The following is a 14,325-nucleotide window of genomic DNA, read 5'->3' as shown; positions in this document are numbered from 1 at the left end:
TGTAGCTGTCATTTAACTATGGTTATACTGTGTATAGCTGTAATGTAACTATGGTTATACTGTGTACAGTTGTAATGTAACTATGGTTATACTGTGTGTGTAGCTGTAATGTAACGTTTCTTTCTTCCTTTCTCTATTCTGGCTAAGGATCATGCCCAGGTACCTTTGTGCCTAAGATGATATAACTGGTGACTTATAACATTTTCAATTCAATTCAATTCAAAACCATCTACAAGCTTTGAAATGGTCTCCCTGCATCCCAAATCTCGATCATTGATATATATCAGAAAAAGCAAGGGTCTCACTTCCAGCCCCCAGGGACCTCCATACAAACTTTTTTCCAGTTTGATCCATATCCATCAACCATTGCTCCCTGACACCTATTATTCAGCTCATTTTATATCCTCATTGACAATCCAGCTACCGCCCCTTGGTATCCAACAGTGTAACCATCACTGAATTGTCCCACTATCAACATCCTGGGGGTTATCATTGACACCACATAAACACAGCGGCTACAAGAGCAGGTCAGAGGTCAGGAATACCACGACGAGTAACTCGCCTCCTCAAAACCTGTCCAAAGCCTAGAAGGTACAAGTCAGGAGTTTGATGGAATACTCCCCATTTCCCTGGATGGGTGCAGCTCCAAATACGCTCAAGAAGCTTGACACCATCCACAAAGCAGCCCACTTGATTTTCACCATACCCACAAGTATCCACTCCCTCCACTATCCATGCTCAGCAGCAGCAGTGTGTATTATCCACAAGATGCACTGCAGAAATTCACCAAAGATCCTCCGACAGCACCTTCCAAACCCACAACCACTTCCATCTAGAAGGTCAAGAGCAGCAGATATATGGTAACACCACCACCTTCAAGTTCCCCTCCAAGCCACTCACCATCCCAACTTGGAAATATATTGCTGTTCCTTCACTGTCGCTGGGTCAAAATCCTGGAATTTCCTCCCTAAGGACATTGTGGGTCAACCTATAGCAGGTGGATTGCAATGGTTCAAGAAGGCACTTACTCCCACCTTCTTGAGGGGCAATAAGTGCTGGGCCCAGTCAGCGAAGCCCCCATCCCACAAAATTAATAAAAAAAGGTCCCTTTAATTCCATGGCCCATAACTTTCCTCACAAGTCTGTTCTGTTGCAGTGCCTCAAATGCCTTCTGGAAATTCACGTACACCACATCAGCGGTGTTACCCTCATCGTCCCTCCCTGTTACCTCTTCAAACACCCCAGCAGGTTGGTTAAAGATCATTTCCTCTTCAGAAATTCACGCTGACTCTTCCAAATCAACCCACCTTTTCCATGTGACTCCTGATTCTATCCTGAATAATTGTTTCTAGAAGTATCCGCACCGTTGAAATTAAACAGATTGGTCTGTCATTACCGCGTTTATCCTGACAACCTTTGTCAGAGTGTGACACCATAGGATATAGGAGCAAAATTGGGCCATTCGGCCCATCGTGTTTGCTCTGCCATTTGGTCATGGCTGGTATGTTTCTCAGCCACATTCTCCTGTCTTCTCCCTGTAACCTTTAATCCCCTTCCTGATAGACTCAGACAGCACAGACACAGACCCTTCAGTCCAACTCAACCATGCTGACCAGCTTTCCCAACCTAGTGCTACCTGCCTGCGTTTGGCCCATATCCCTCTAAACCCTTCCTGTTCATGTCCAAATGATCTACCACTTCCTCTGACACTTCATTCCACAAACGAACCACCATTTGTATGAAATTATTGCTCCTCAGGTCCCTTTCTCCTCTCATCTTAGAACTATGACCTGTGAAGAGACCTTTGCTATTCACCTTATCTGCACCCCTCATGGTTTTACAAACCTCGATAAGGTCATCCCTCAACATCCTATGCTCCAGTGAAAAAGTTCCAGTCTATCCTTATTTTCTAACCCTTGAGTGCTGGTAACATCCTTGTGAATCCTCTCCAGTTTAATACTATTCTTTCACTCAAATGTTGAAGATGAAGATGGTCTCCATCCAGCCCAAAACTCCCGTGGAGTTCCGAGGCAGTCATCCTTCATGGGTGTGCCAATTAGCAAGAGAAGCATACAAAGCCAACAGTGTGGAAAGATGCCATTCAGCCCATTGAATCCACACCTACCCTCCAAAGACCATTCCACTCTGACCTACCCCATCCCTGTAACCCTGCATTGTCCATAGCCAATCCACCCTAATCTGCACATCTTTGGACTGTGGGACAAAACCAGAGCACTTGGAGGAAACCCATACAGACACGGGGAGAGTGTGTAAACACCACACAGTCGCCTGAGGGTGGAATTGAACCCGGGTGCCTGGTGCTGTGAGGCAGCAGTGCTAACCACTGAGCCTCCCCAAATGGAAATGGACTGAGAATTTTAGAAAACTGCCAACTCTGAACAGAACCTGGTGAGAACCTACACGCTAAGTAAGCACTTTTGAGGAGAGAGTGATTTTGGACTCTACCACTTTAAGGAGAAAGTGAGGACTGTAGATGCTGGAGATCAGAGCTGAAAATGTGTTGCTGGAAAAGCGCAGGTCAGGCAGCATCCAAGGAGCAGAAGAATCGACGTTTCGGGCCAGAGCCCTTCATCAGGAATGAGGAAAGTTTATCCAGCAGGCTAAGATAGAAGGTAGGGAGGAGGGACTTGGGGGAGGGGCGTTGGAGATGCGATAGGTGGAAGGAGGTTAAGGTAAGGGTGATAGGCCGGAGTGGGGGTGGGGTGGAGAGGTCAGGAAGAAGATTGCAGGTTAGAAAGGTGGTGCTGAGTTCGAGGGTTGGGACTGAGACGAGGTGGGGGGAGGGGAAATGAGGAAACTGGAGAAATCTGAGTTCATCCCTTGTGGTTGGAGGGTTCCTCGGCGGTAGATGAGGCGCTCTTCCTCCAGCCGTCATGGTGCTATGGTCTGGTGATGGAGGAGTCCAAGGACCTGCATGTCCTTGGTGGAGTGGGAGGGGGAGTTGAACTGTTGAGCCACAGGGTGGTTGGGTTGGTTGGTCCGGGTGTCCCAGAGGTGTTCTCTGAAACGTTCCGCAAGTAGGCGGCCTGACTCCCCAATATAGAGGAGGCCACATCGGGTGCAGCAGATGCAATAGATGATGTGTGTGGAGGTGCAGGTGATTTTGTGGTGGATATGGAAGGATCCCTTGGGGCCTTGGAGGAAAGTGAGGGGGGAGGTGTGGGCGCAAGTTTTGCATTTCTTGCGGTTGCAGGGGAAGGTGGAGATTGGGTTGGTGGGGGGTGTGGACCTGATAAGGGAGTCACGGAGGGAGTGGTCTTTTCGGAACTCTGATGGGAAGGGGAGGGAAATATATCCCTGATGGTGGGATCCATTTGGAGGTGGCGGAAATGACGATGGAGATATGACGACGGATGATACAATTCATGAAACACATTCAAAGCTTTGAAATGTCAAGTGGCTAATCTCCTACAAAGACAAATGCCTTTTTTTTTACAAGAAGATTATACTGTGGCAATTGAACTCCTGCAGGGTGTACAAGTGTTTTTGTTTAAGACCAATACGTTGAGGAACCAACTCAGGAATTATCCTGGAATTGGTACTTTGGAATGAGAAGCATTTTTAATTAATTTAGGAAGGAGTGACCATAAAATAATTGAATTTTTCATTGAAATGGAAAGTGGAGTAGACCAATCTGAAACGAGGGTCCTGTATCTAAACAAAGGAAACTTTGAGGATATGAGTTGGCCACGTTAAATTGAGTAACTTAATTAAAAAGTGTGATGGTGAATTGGAACAGTATCGCCTCAAAGGAAGGAAGGCCAGCATTAAATCCAAAGAGTCATCATATAAAGTTCTGAGAAAAAGCAGCAAACCTGAAGATTGGGAGCAACATAGTATTCAATAAAAGAGGAACAAGAGATTGATTAGAAGAGGAAAAGTAGACTATTTTCAAGAAACTTTTAAGAAACATAAAAGCTAAATGCAAAAGCTTCTATAAAAGAAAAAGATTGGTAAGGATGAATGTGTGCCCCTTACAATCTGAAATGGCAGCATTAACAATGGAGAACAAACAACGGAGATCAAGAAATGGCAGAACAATTAAATAACTACTTTAGTTTTATCTACACAGAGGATGATACAAATAACTGGGGATCCAAATATCCAGTAGGAAGGAGGAATTGAAGGAAATTTGTATTCCTTTTTAAACAAAAGTGTTGCAGAAATTAGCAGGACTGAAAACCTCCAGTGCCCGATAACCTCCATCTGAGGAGATTAAAGAAGATGATCGCGCAAATGTTGGAAGCACTGGTTATCCCCTTCTCCAATTCTGAAGATTCCGGATCAGCCCAGGTGGATTGGAAAGTGGCAAGTGTGAACTATTTAAAAATTGAGGTGATGTGAAGGTGCTGGTGTCAGACTGGGGTGGACAAAGTCAGAAGTCACATGACACTAGGTTACAGCCTAACATCTGAAATAACAAGCTTTCGGAATGCTGCTCCTTTATCAGGTGACCTGACAGAGGAGTGATGCTCTTAAAGGTTGTGATTTCAAATAAACCTGTTGGACTATAACCTGGTGTCGTGTGATTTCTAATTTTAAAAAAATTGAGTGAGAGAGGAATCAGGAAATTACAGGCCAGGTATCCAAATGTCAGTAGTAGGAAAATACGGGAGTCTGTTATGAAGGCTGTGATAACAGGACATAACAGAACTAGATAAATGCAACATGGGCTTATGAAAGGGAAATCATGTTATGATTAGATTAGATTAGATTACTTACTGTGTGGCAACAGGGCCTTCGGTCCAACAAGTCCACAACAATCCTCCAAAGAGCAACCCACCCAGACCCATTCACCTACATTTAACCCTTCACCTAACAGCTAAAGCCTATGCTAGGGGCTTGATTATCTTCTATTCAGCCAATGAGAAGCGACAGATGCGTGAGCAGCAACGCTTGCTCGAGACGCATCTGAAAGTTGCTGAAAAGACATCCTTTGACAGGCCCTCGCTGGTTAATCTGCAGAGGATCACAGCACTTCGGTCTACGCCATGCTCACATGGACATCTAAGAGGGAGCTTCCATTTGCAAGTCAAAAGCTGTTTGAGCATGGGGATATTCCGGGCAAGTACTTAGCGCATCTTGCCAGGAAAAGGAGTGTCCCTCCCTAAGCTATCACCTCGATCAGGGAGTACACTGGAAATTTAACCCATGATTCTAAAAGGATTAATGCAATATTTCGGAAATTTTAGTGTGAACTCTTCCAGTCTGAAAGTTGTGAGGGTAGGCGGGTTAGGATGGAGGATACTTTTGAGAATTTGGACTTTCTGGGAGTGTTCCCTGAACAAGAGTCTTTTCTCAATGCCCCATTGTCAGAGGAAAAGGTGCAGGAGGCTGTGAGGCAGCTCCATAATGGGAAGGCCCCGGGTCCTGATGGGCTCCCCAGTGATTCTATGAGTAAATTATAAGTATATTGTCAGGGCCGATGCTTAGTTACGTTTAATGACTCATATAGTTGTGGCCTCCTCGGGAAGGCACCAGAGGACTGTGCTTCCTATAGGCTCATCTCATTTCTGAATGCCAACTTCAAAATCCCATCCAAGACTCTGGCATTAAGGCTTGAGACTGTACTGACCTCCATCATTAAGGAGGACCAGGCTGGGTTCATAAAAGGTCGCAGATCGACAGATAATGTCAGGAGATTACTTAACATGATCCAAGTATGTCACCAGCGATTGGTACCGGAATTGGTGATCTCCTTAGATACGGAAAAGGCATTTGACAGGATCGAGTGGCCATATTGTTTTCACACTTGGAAGCGGTTTGGCTTGGGTGAGGCCTTCATCAGATGGGTAGAGGTTTTTTACAGTGATCCTCCTGAGGCGGTTCTCACCAACGGCAGTCCCTTGTCGCCACTGCTTTTCACATCAAACTGCTTCAAGCGGCAATATGTTGGGATCCCAACATAGCCACTCCAGAAATGGGGACGAAGTCACATAGGATCGCACTGTATGAAGGTGATGTTCTTGCCTCCTTATCAAACCCAAGAGTCTCAGTGCCACACCTGGTACAATGCATCAATCTATTTGGTGGTTTCTCAGGTTATAAGGTCCATTATGTGAAATCAGAGGCCATGCCCATGGGTGGTCTCCTGAGAGTATCTGATCCTGCGGGTGGATCTCTATTTCCCTTTATATGGTGGCAGGAGGGCTTTCTCTCCTTAGATATATGTATTACTCCTGTTCTTGGTCAGCTATTTAAAACCAATTTTGCCCATTTATTCGACAGAACCAAGCAGGACCTTCAGAGATGGGAGGCACTTCCAATCTCATGGTTAGGCCAGATAGCCACATTAATTCGGCCCCACCTGTTGTAAGCAAATATTTAGAAGACTGGATGGCTAGTTTAGTTCTTTTATCTGGTATTGCAAGTGGCCCCTAATTAAACTGACTAAATTGCAGTTACCTTACAGGCTGGGAGGAGAAGATCTCCCAGATATCAAAAACTTTCAGTTAAGGTCGTTGCTATTTTGGGTGAATGACCCTCAATCTTTGGTGGAACATCAAAACATCTCAGGCGAGAGGCCCCCTTTCTAGGGTGCTGTTCTTAGACAAAGTGAGAACAGTTAAGGAATACTGCCATAGCGCAATAATCATCTGTCATTTGTGGAGGGCAATGAGCCAGAGTAAGGACAATACTGCCAAAACATCATTTTTGACACCCATAGTTGGTATGCCGGGCTTTCAGCCAGGGATGATGGACTCTGGGTTTAAACTGTGGGCAGCTAGGGGCATGTCTTGCCTGGGTGATTTATTCGAAGGGGACATACTAATGTCTTTGGACCAGTTGGCTCAGAAATATAAATTTCTCACGAGGGACCTCTTTTGTTTCTTTCAAATTAGAAACTTCATACAAGAAGAGACCACACTTCTAACTGATCGTTAGAGGTCCGACGTGGATAAGAGATTGTTGAGTGCTGAGGATACATTATTTGTTAGCAACGCGTAACATCTATTGGGAGAGGGTCCTTTGGACAAGACTGAATGGCTCAGTCAGGTTTGTGAGAGGGAGTTGGATGTTGATATATCTTCTGAAGTATAGAAGGATATCTGGGAAAATGCTAGAAGGATCTCTATTTGCAACAGGACCCATGCCTTACAATTGAAGATTCTCCACAGAGTCCACCTGGCCCCAGACCGCCTCACTAAATTTAAAGCGAGAGCTTCTACAATGTGTCCTAAATGTAAAGTGAGCATGGGCATGATTACTTGTTGTCTTTAGTCCTGCCACAGACTGTTGGCATTCTGGAGCATTGTGGTCAGCAAAATAGAGAAGGTCTTGGGGACAGAGGTGGAAATGGACCCTGTATCTCCTCTTCCTCTTGGCCTTGCTACTTCACTTTCATTAAATGCACACAAAAAAACAGGCTTTTCAGTGTCCTCACTTTTTGTGCCCAAAAGAACATTCTATGAGGGTTGATGTCAGGAAAACCCCCTGGGGCTGGCTGACTGGTGTAACCTAGTAATGGACTTTCTTATGAGTATGGCACACCATGAAACTGAGAATTTCTATAAGACGTGGCAGCCCTTTTTGGACTACCTGGGTACAGATTCGTCCGCCATACTAAAAAGAGCCTTTATATAGCCATGGCAATTCTATGTAATGAATCTGGTATCCAGAAGGGAGGAACTACAAACATATGAATATGTATAAATTTAGGTGCTCAATGGCCAAGGGCTATTGCTTTGTTTCTTAGAGCTGTGCTAACATCATTATTATTATTGTTATGATTTCCCTTTCGTTTAGTTAGTCATTAATTATTTATCTATATAATTAATGGGTTTCTTTTCCATTGGCTTGAATTGTTTGGTTTTCTATTTGTTGTAATAGTCAATTTTTTTTTCTCATTTCTTTCAAATAAAAAAAAATTTTAAGAAAAAACTTTTGACAAGGTTGGACAGATTAGATTACTCACAGTGTGGAAACAGGCCCTTCGGCCCAACAAGTCCACACTGACCCGCCGAAGCGCAACCCACCCATACCCCTTACCTAACACTACGGCCAATTCACCTGACCCGCACATCTTTGGACTGTGGGAGGAAACCGGAGCACCCGGAGGAAACCCACACAGACACAGGGAGAACGTGCAAACTCCACACAGTCAGTCGCCTGAGGTGGGAATTGAACCCAGGTCCCTGGTGCTGTGAGGCAGCAGTGCTAACCACTGTGCCACCATGCCGCCTTGGGATGCAGGAATTGATGTTTCCTCTGTTGTGGGGAGGGTCAGAGTTTCGGGACTGAGCTGAAGAGAAACTTCCTCATTTAGAAAGCAGTGAACCTGTGGAATCTTCTACCACTTGTGGCATTGAAAACTGGGTCACTGAATATATTTAAGAAAGAAATAGATAGATTTCTAGAAGCTGGGTGTATTAATTGGGTACAGGGAGGGAACTTCAAAACGTTTCTGAGAGAGGGGATCGGCCATGATTAGTCTGAATGGTGCAGGAGGATCAATGGGCCAAATGGTCTAATCTGTTCCTATTTTCTATATTTCTTTTCAGACATCCCATTGAATGACCTCTTTAAACAGGCAAGCAATGAACTCAGAACATTGACAAGACAAACTCAGCTAAGTATTCATAACAACTATCAACACAAAGGCCTCTACTAAAACTGCACAGATGGCAAATTTTTTTTGACCTACATCAGATGGCCTGTCAATCAAAGGAACCTGACAGAGGATTTTCTTTTATTTAGACTCTTACTAACAGCTTATGTCTTTAAACTTTAAATAAAACCAGATAATGAGAAATATAAAGGAATAATTTCTTCACACTTCAGGAGTAGTGAAAATCTTTTGGACGCTTTCCCTCAAAATAGGAATACTTCGGCAAGTAACTCCCTCCTGACTCCTCAAAGCCTGTCCACCATCTACAAGGTACAAGTCAGGAGTGTGATGGAATACTCCCCATGTGCCTGGATGGGTGCAACTCCAACAACACTCAAGAAGCTTAACACTATCCAGGACAAAGCTGCCCGTTTGATTAGTACCACATCCACAAACATCCACTCCCTCCACCACTGACACTCAGTAGCAGCTATGTACAAGATATGCTGCAGAAATTCACTAAAGATTCTCAGACAGCACCTTCCAAACCCACAGCCACTTCTATCTAGAAGGACAAGGACAGCAAATACATGGGAACACCACCCCCTGCAAGTTCCCCTCCAAATCAATCACCATTCTGACTTGGAAATGTATTGCTGTTCCTTCACTGTCGCTGGGTCAAAGTCCCCCTCCCTAAGGGTATTGCGATCACAGCAGGTGATCTGTAATAGTTCAAGAAGACAGCTCACCCCCACCTTCTCAAGGGGCAATTAGGGAGGGGCAATAAATGCTGACCAGCCAGCCATGCTCAAATCCCACAAATAAATAAGAAAAAAATTATTCTGTGTCTGGGAGTCAAGTGAAAATGTAAAAACTGAAACTGACTGACTTTTGTTGGCTAGGAACGTTCAGGTATTTGAAACCAAGGAAAGTAGATACAGCCAATGTGTCGATGATCCTTGATCTAAATGAATGCTGAAGCAGGTTTGAGGGGCTGAATGGCCTCCTCTAGATCCTATAAAGTACAATAGCTCTATCTCTTTTGGGTAATGCTTCCTGTGTTACCTCCTGTCCAGGTCTCCTGCACATGCTGAGACTCATTATGAGTCCTATTGAGTCATTGGCATAGCCTCAGGTATTTAATCGCCCCTCCTCACCCTTCGGGTCTTGCTGTAATGGTATAGAGCCTTGGTGAGACCATACCAAGGAGTCCTGCGTAGAGTTTTGGTGCCTTTACCTCAACATGGATGTGTTTATCATTGAGACAACACAACTAAGGTTCACCAGCCTCATCCCTGGAATGATGTGACAGTTGAATGTGGAGAGACTGGCGGAGACTGAGCCTGCGCTGTCCAGTGTTTAAAAGAGTGAGAAGTGACCTTCTTCACCCAGAGGGTTGTGACGCTGTGAAATTCCCTGCCCAGTGAGGCAGTTGAGGCTTCCCATTGAATGTTCTTAAGGGAATGATATATAGATTTTTGAATGGTAAAGGAATTAAGGGTTATGGTGAGGGGGCGGGGAAGCAGAGCTGAGTCCATGAGAAAGATCAGAGCAGGCTCAAAAGACCAGATGGCCTACTCCTGCTCCTAGTTCTTATGTTCTTATCTCTGTGAGGCAGGAGAAATATGTTAGTGCTCAACAGGACAGATACACAGAATCCCTACAGTGTGGAAACAGGCCCTTCGGCCTAGCAACTCCACACCAACCCTCCAAAGGGTAACCCATCCAGACCCATTCCGCTAGTTCTACCCCTGACTCATGCCCCTAACCTACACATCCCTGAACACTATGGGCAATTTAGCATGATCAATCCATCCTAACCTGCGCATCTTTGAATTGTGGGAGGAAACCAGAGCACCCGGAGGAAACCTGCATTGACACAGCGAGAGCATGCAAACTCCACATAGACAGTTGCCCGAGGCTGGAATCGAACCCGGGTCCCTGGCGCTGTGAGGCAGCTAACCACTGAGCCATTGTGCTGCCCCTATAGGAAGGAGGTGTCCCTTATTTGGGGAAGGAGGGGATCTAGAACTGGGGCACAGGCCAAGAATGAAAGCTAAGTCATTTACGACTGACATGAGGAAGAATATCGTTACTCACAGGGAGCCCAAAGGGCTGTAGAAGCTCAGACATTTACATTACATTACATTACAGTGTGGAAACAGGCCCTTCAGCCCAACAAGTCCACACTGACCCGCCAAAGCGCAACCCATCCATACCCCTACGTTTACCCCTTACCTAACACTATGGGCAATTTAGCATGGCCAATTCACCTGACCCACATATCTTTGTGACTGTGGGAGGAAACCGGAGCACCCGGTGAAAACCCACGCAGACATGGGGAGAACGTGCAAACTCTACACAGTCAGTCGCCTGAGGTGGGAATTGAACCCAGGTCTCAGGCGCTGTGAGGCAGCAGTGCTAACCACTGCACTACCGTGCCCCCCACAATGAGTATACTGAAGACAGTAATCTGAGATCTCTGGACATTAAACGCTTCAAGGGACATGATATGGAGGTGGCGGTGTTGGACCAGGGTGGACAAAGTCAGAAGTCACACGACACCAGGTTATAGTCCAACAGGTTTATTTGAAATCACAAGCTTTCGGAGTGTTGCCCAATCATCCGGTGAAACACAATAATCACAGATGGTAGAGGTTGTGAAGGCACTAAGGAGCTTTGGGGAGTTGCTGTGGTGCCTCTTGTAGATGGTATGCACAAAGCCAGAAGACGCTCCTGTTTCAGAGCGCTGCCTGACTAATTACCCACAGCAACCTTTGTTGTGTATCAAGGTATTGGGACAGTGACCTGTGGTAAAGACCTGCTGCCCACACACAATCACACCAACCCCTGACCCATGCGATAATCTCTAACTCCTTGAGAAGTTGTTCTATTCACTTTAGGGCTGGGAACATCTCTGGCAGGGCCCATTTACTGAGGAGAAAGTGAGGTCTGCAGATGCTGGAGTATCAGAGCTGGAAATGTGTTGCTGGTAAAGCGCAGCAGGTCAGGCAGCATCCAGGGAACAGGAGACTCGACGTTTCGGGCATAAGCCCTTCATCAGGAACACATCACATCCTGATGAAGGGCTTATGCCCGAAACATCAAATTTCCTGTTCCTTGGATGCTGCCTGACCTGCTGCGCTTTTCCAGCAACACATTTTCAGGGCCCATTTACTCCCCATCTCCAATCCTCCTTCAGCAGTGAGCTCCGAAAACAGAGTGGCTTGCTGGGACATGGAAGGAGCAAGTTATGAGTCACCTGCAGTGCTGTGGCTCTGGAGACGGGCTAAGGGTGCAGTGATTTATTCACAAAATGAGGACAGGCGGGGCTTCAACAACGATTCAGTGGCTGCGTGGTAATTATTATTGAGACTCGCATTTTATTTCAAATTTGAGAATTGAAATTGAATTCCGCCTGCCTTTATTTTGAAGGGAATGGGATACATAAACCAGGCAGGGTTTGTTGAAGCTGTACAGGGCTGTAGTCAGACTGCAGCTGGAATACTGTGAATCATTCTGGGTCGCTCATGTGAGGAGAGATAGACTAGCACTGAAGGCTGCAGTTCTGCAACACATTAAACCGCTGTTTGTGTGTTTCATTCATTGTCGGACTCAGAGTGTTGTGGGCAATGTTGGCACTGTGCCCGGTGTGAGATTTACAAGCTGACTGTGCGGAGTCCACGTGGCACTCTTGATAGTGAGCAGCTCATGATGAAGGATGTTGAGTCAATTGTATTGACGTGGGATTGGAGTCACATACAAAGTAGCAGTGAGGCAGTGGAGGTTTTTTTTTCAAACTTCTTTCACGGGGCGTAGTTGCCAAGCGTCATCTCCACAAGCACACCCCCTAACACCCCTTGGGGTTGAATGGTTTTTCAAAGTCAAGACTCAGTCACAATGCTGTGGGCCTGCAGTTATAAGGATAAGTGAATTTCTTGCCCGTATGGGGCAGCCGTGAGGCACAAGGGCTTTTGCAGCAACTGATGAGTTTTGTCATCACTTACGAAAACTGGTTTTTAATTCTTACTATAATTGAGTTTAATTTCTCCAGATTTCCAAGGCGGAATCTGAACCTACATCCCCAAAATAATAGCCTGGGCCTCTGGATTAACATCACCGTGACGCCACTATTGCTTCTTAACAACGAGCTTGGGAATTTTTTTGGCCCACTTTTACTCGTTCCAATTATTTTTTTCATTCCACTTCCAAATCTCTCAAACTGCTCCAGTGGGGATTTGGACGCTCAGTGCATTTTGCAACCATGGACATTGCCACCTCTGTATCTCATTAAAACTGTGCAGCCTGTGGTCACAGACGATGTGCCTCATTGTTGGCAGCAGAATGATTCCCTAGCAGAAAGCAAAGGTCCAAACTTAATCCAGAAGCCAAACCCTTGAACTCTAAAGGCCACACAGCAGGCAGAGTCGTTCTTACGTCAATAACCAAGCTTGTCAAATCACTCACTTACACTCACTAAAAGCTACAGATATCCATCTGCAGGAAACCATTCTCTGAAAACAACACAAATATGTTCAAGATTAGATTCCCCACAGTGCGGAAACAGGCCCTTCGGCCCAACAGATCCACCCCGACCCTCCAACGAGCACCCACCCAGACCCATTATCCTGCACTACAGGCAATTTAGAATGGCCAATTCAGCTAACCTGCACATCTTTGGATTGTGGGAGGAAACCCACACAGACACAGGGAGAATGTGCAAACTCCACACAGACAGTTGCCCAAGGCTGGGAGTGAACCTGGAACTCTAGCGCTGTGAGGCAGCAGGGCTAACCACTGAGCCACCGTGTCACATCTTTGTGCATTACCCACAAGCTCAGGAGCCCATAATTCCTCCATAGCAATATTTTGGCCAATCAGATTTGGTCAATCATCTCCTGTAGTATAACTCACTGCGATTGTTTGGAAATTGGGGCAGTCTTGCATGAATGTCCTGATGACAAACTGCGACACATCGCTTTTCACCGACGGTCGAAAGCTTTGTTACAGTGGCCACCCAACTCCGACACAATCAGCAAAGGAAAAGCCAGAGACAATCACCAGGGCAGAGAAAGTGGGTACTCACCTCGATCAGGAAGTCGCCCATCCGCAGACCCGCCCTCCATGCCACTCCTCCTTCATCCACTGACTCAAGGTACTGAAGAGCGGGGAATGCTGGCGTTGGGGTGAACTCCTCGATCGGTGTCTGGGCTGGAAGGACATGAAAACCAAACTCAGTCCCACTGGGAAACCTCCATTAGCTCACAGCATCACGGGAGGGGCAGTCCTGGCACTTTAGCCCAGATCAGCTGTGGAACCGAACACCTCCCAACGGGACATTTGGTGAAAATGAAAACACATACTGTACATGGAAGAAAAGACATACATAGACACCCCCCACTCCATCAGCCACTGTATCTCCTGGCCTAGAGGTCGCAGAGTTTTCTAATTACATCGTGATGTGTTCTTACTTTTGCTACTTCCTTTTCTGTTGGTCATTAGCTCAGCAAAATAGTACGGAATCTTTTGTGTTTTAGCTTTCATTACTCCCAAAACAGGTACATCATGAGGTTAATTACAGAATCGAGCTCTCTGTACAATGTCCCGCATCAAATACTCTCAGGACAGGGACAGCATAAGGTTTGATACAGTGTAAAGCTGTCTTGACACTGTTCCCTTCAAACACACCCAGGATAGGGACAGCGTGGGGTCAGATACAGAGTCAAGTTCTTTCTACATTGCTCCCCATCAAACAC

At 45.9% G+C, this 14,325-nt stretch overlaps 1 protein-coding gene across 1 annotated transcript in view; it reads right to left on the bottom strand.

Annotated features, from left to right (window-relative positions):
- The window catches only part of LOC132831202 (SH3 and multiple ankyrin repeat domains protein 1-like), a 267,969-nt gene that overhangs the window by 125,145 nt on the left and 128,499 nt on the right, over nucleotides 1–14,325 (bottom strand). The window contains exon 15 of the mRNA XM_060849215.1: nucleotides 13,656–13,780. Within this exon, the coding sequence (XP_060705198.1) occupies nucleotides 13,656–13,780 (125 nt within the window). The remainder of the gene's footprint in view (nucleotides 1–13,655; nucleotides 13,781–14,325) is intronic.

Source organism: Hemiscyllium ocellatum, chromosome 33 (genome assembly GCF_020745735.1).
Source record: "Hemiscyllium ocellatum isolate sHemOce1 chromosome 33, sHemOce1.pat.X.cur, whole genome shotgun sequence".
Classification (NCBI taxonomy): domain Eukaryota; kingdom Metazoa; phylum Chordata; class Chondrichthyes; order Orectolobiformes; family Hemiscylliidae; genus Hemiscyllium; species Hemiscyllium ocellatum.
Note: the sequence above shows the minus strand (reverse complement) of the source record. Positions and strands in the feature narration are given on the sequence as shown.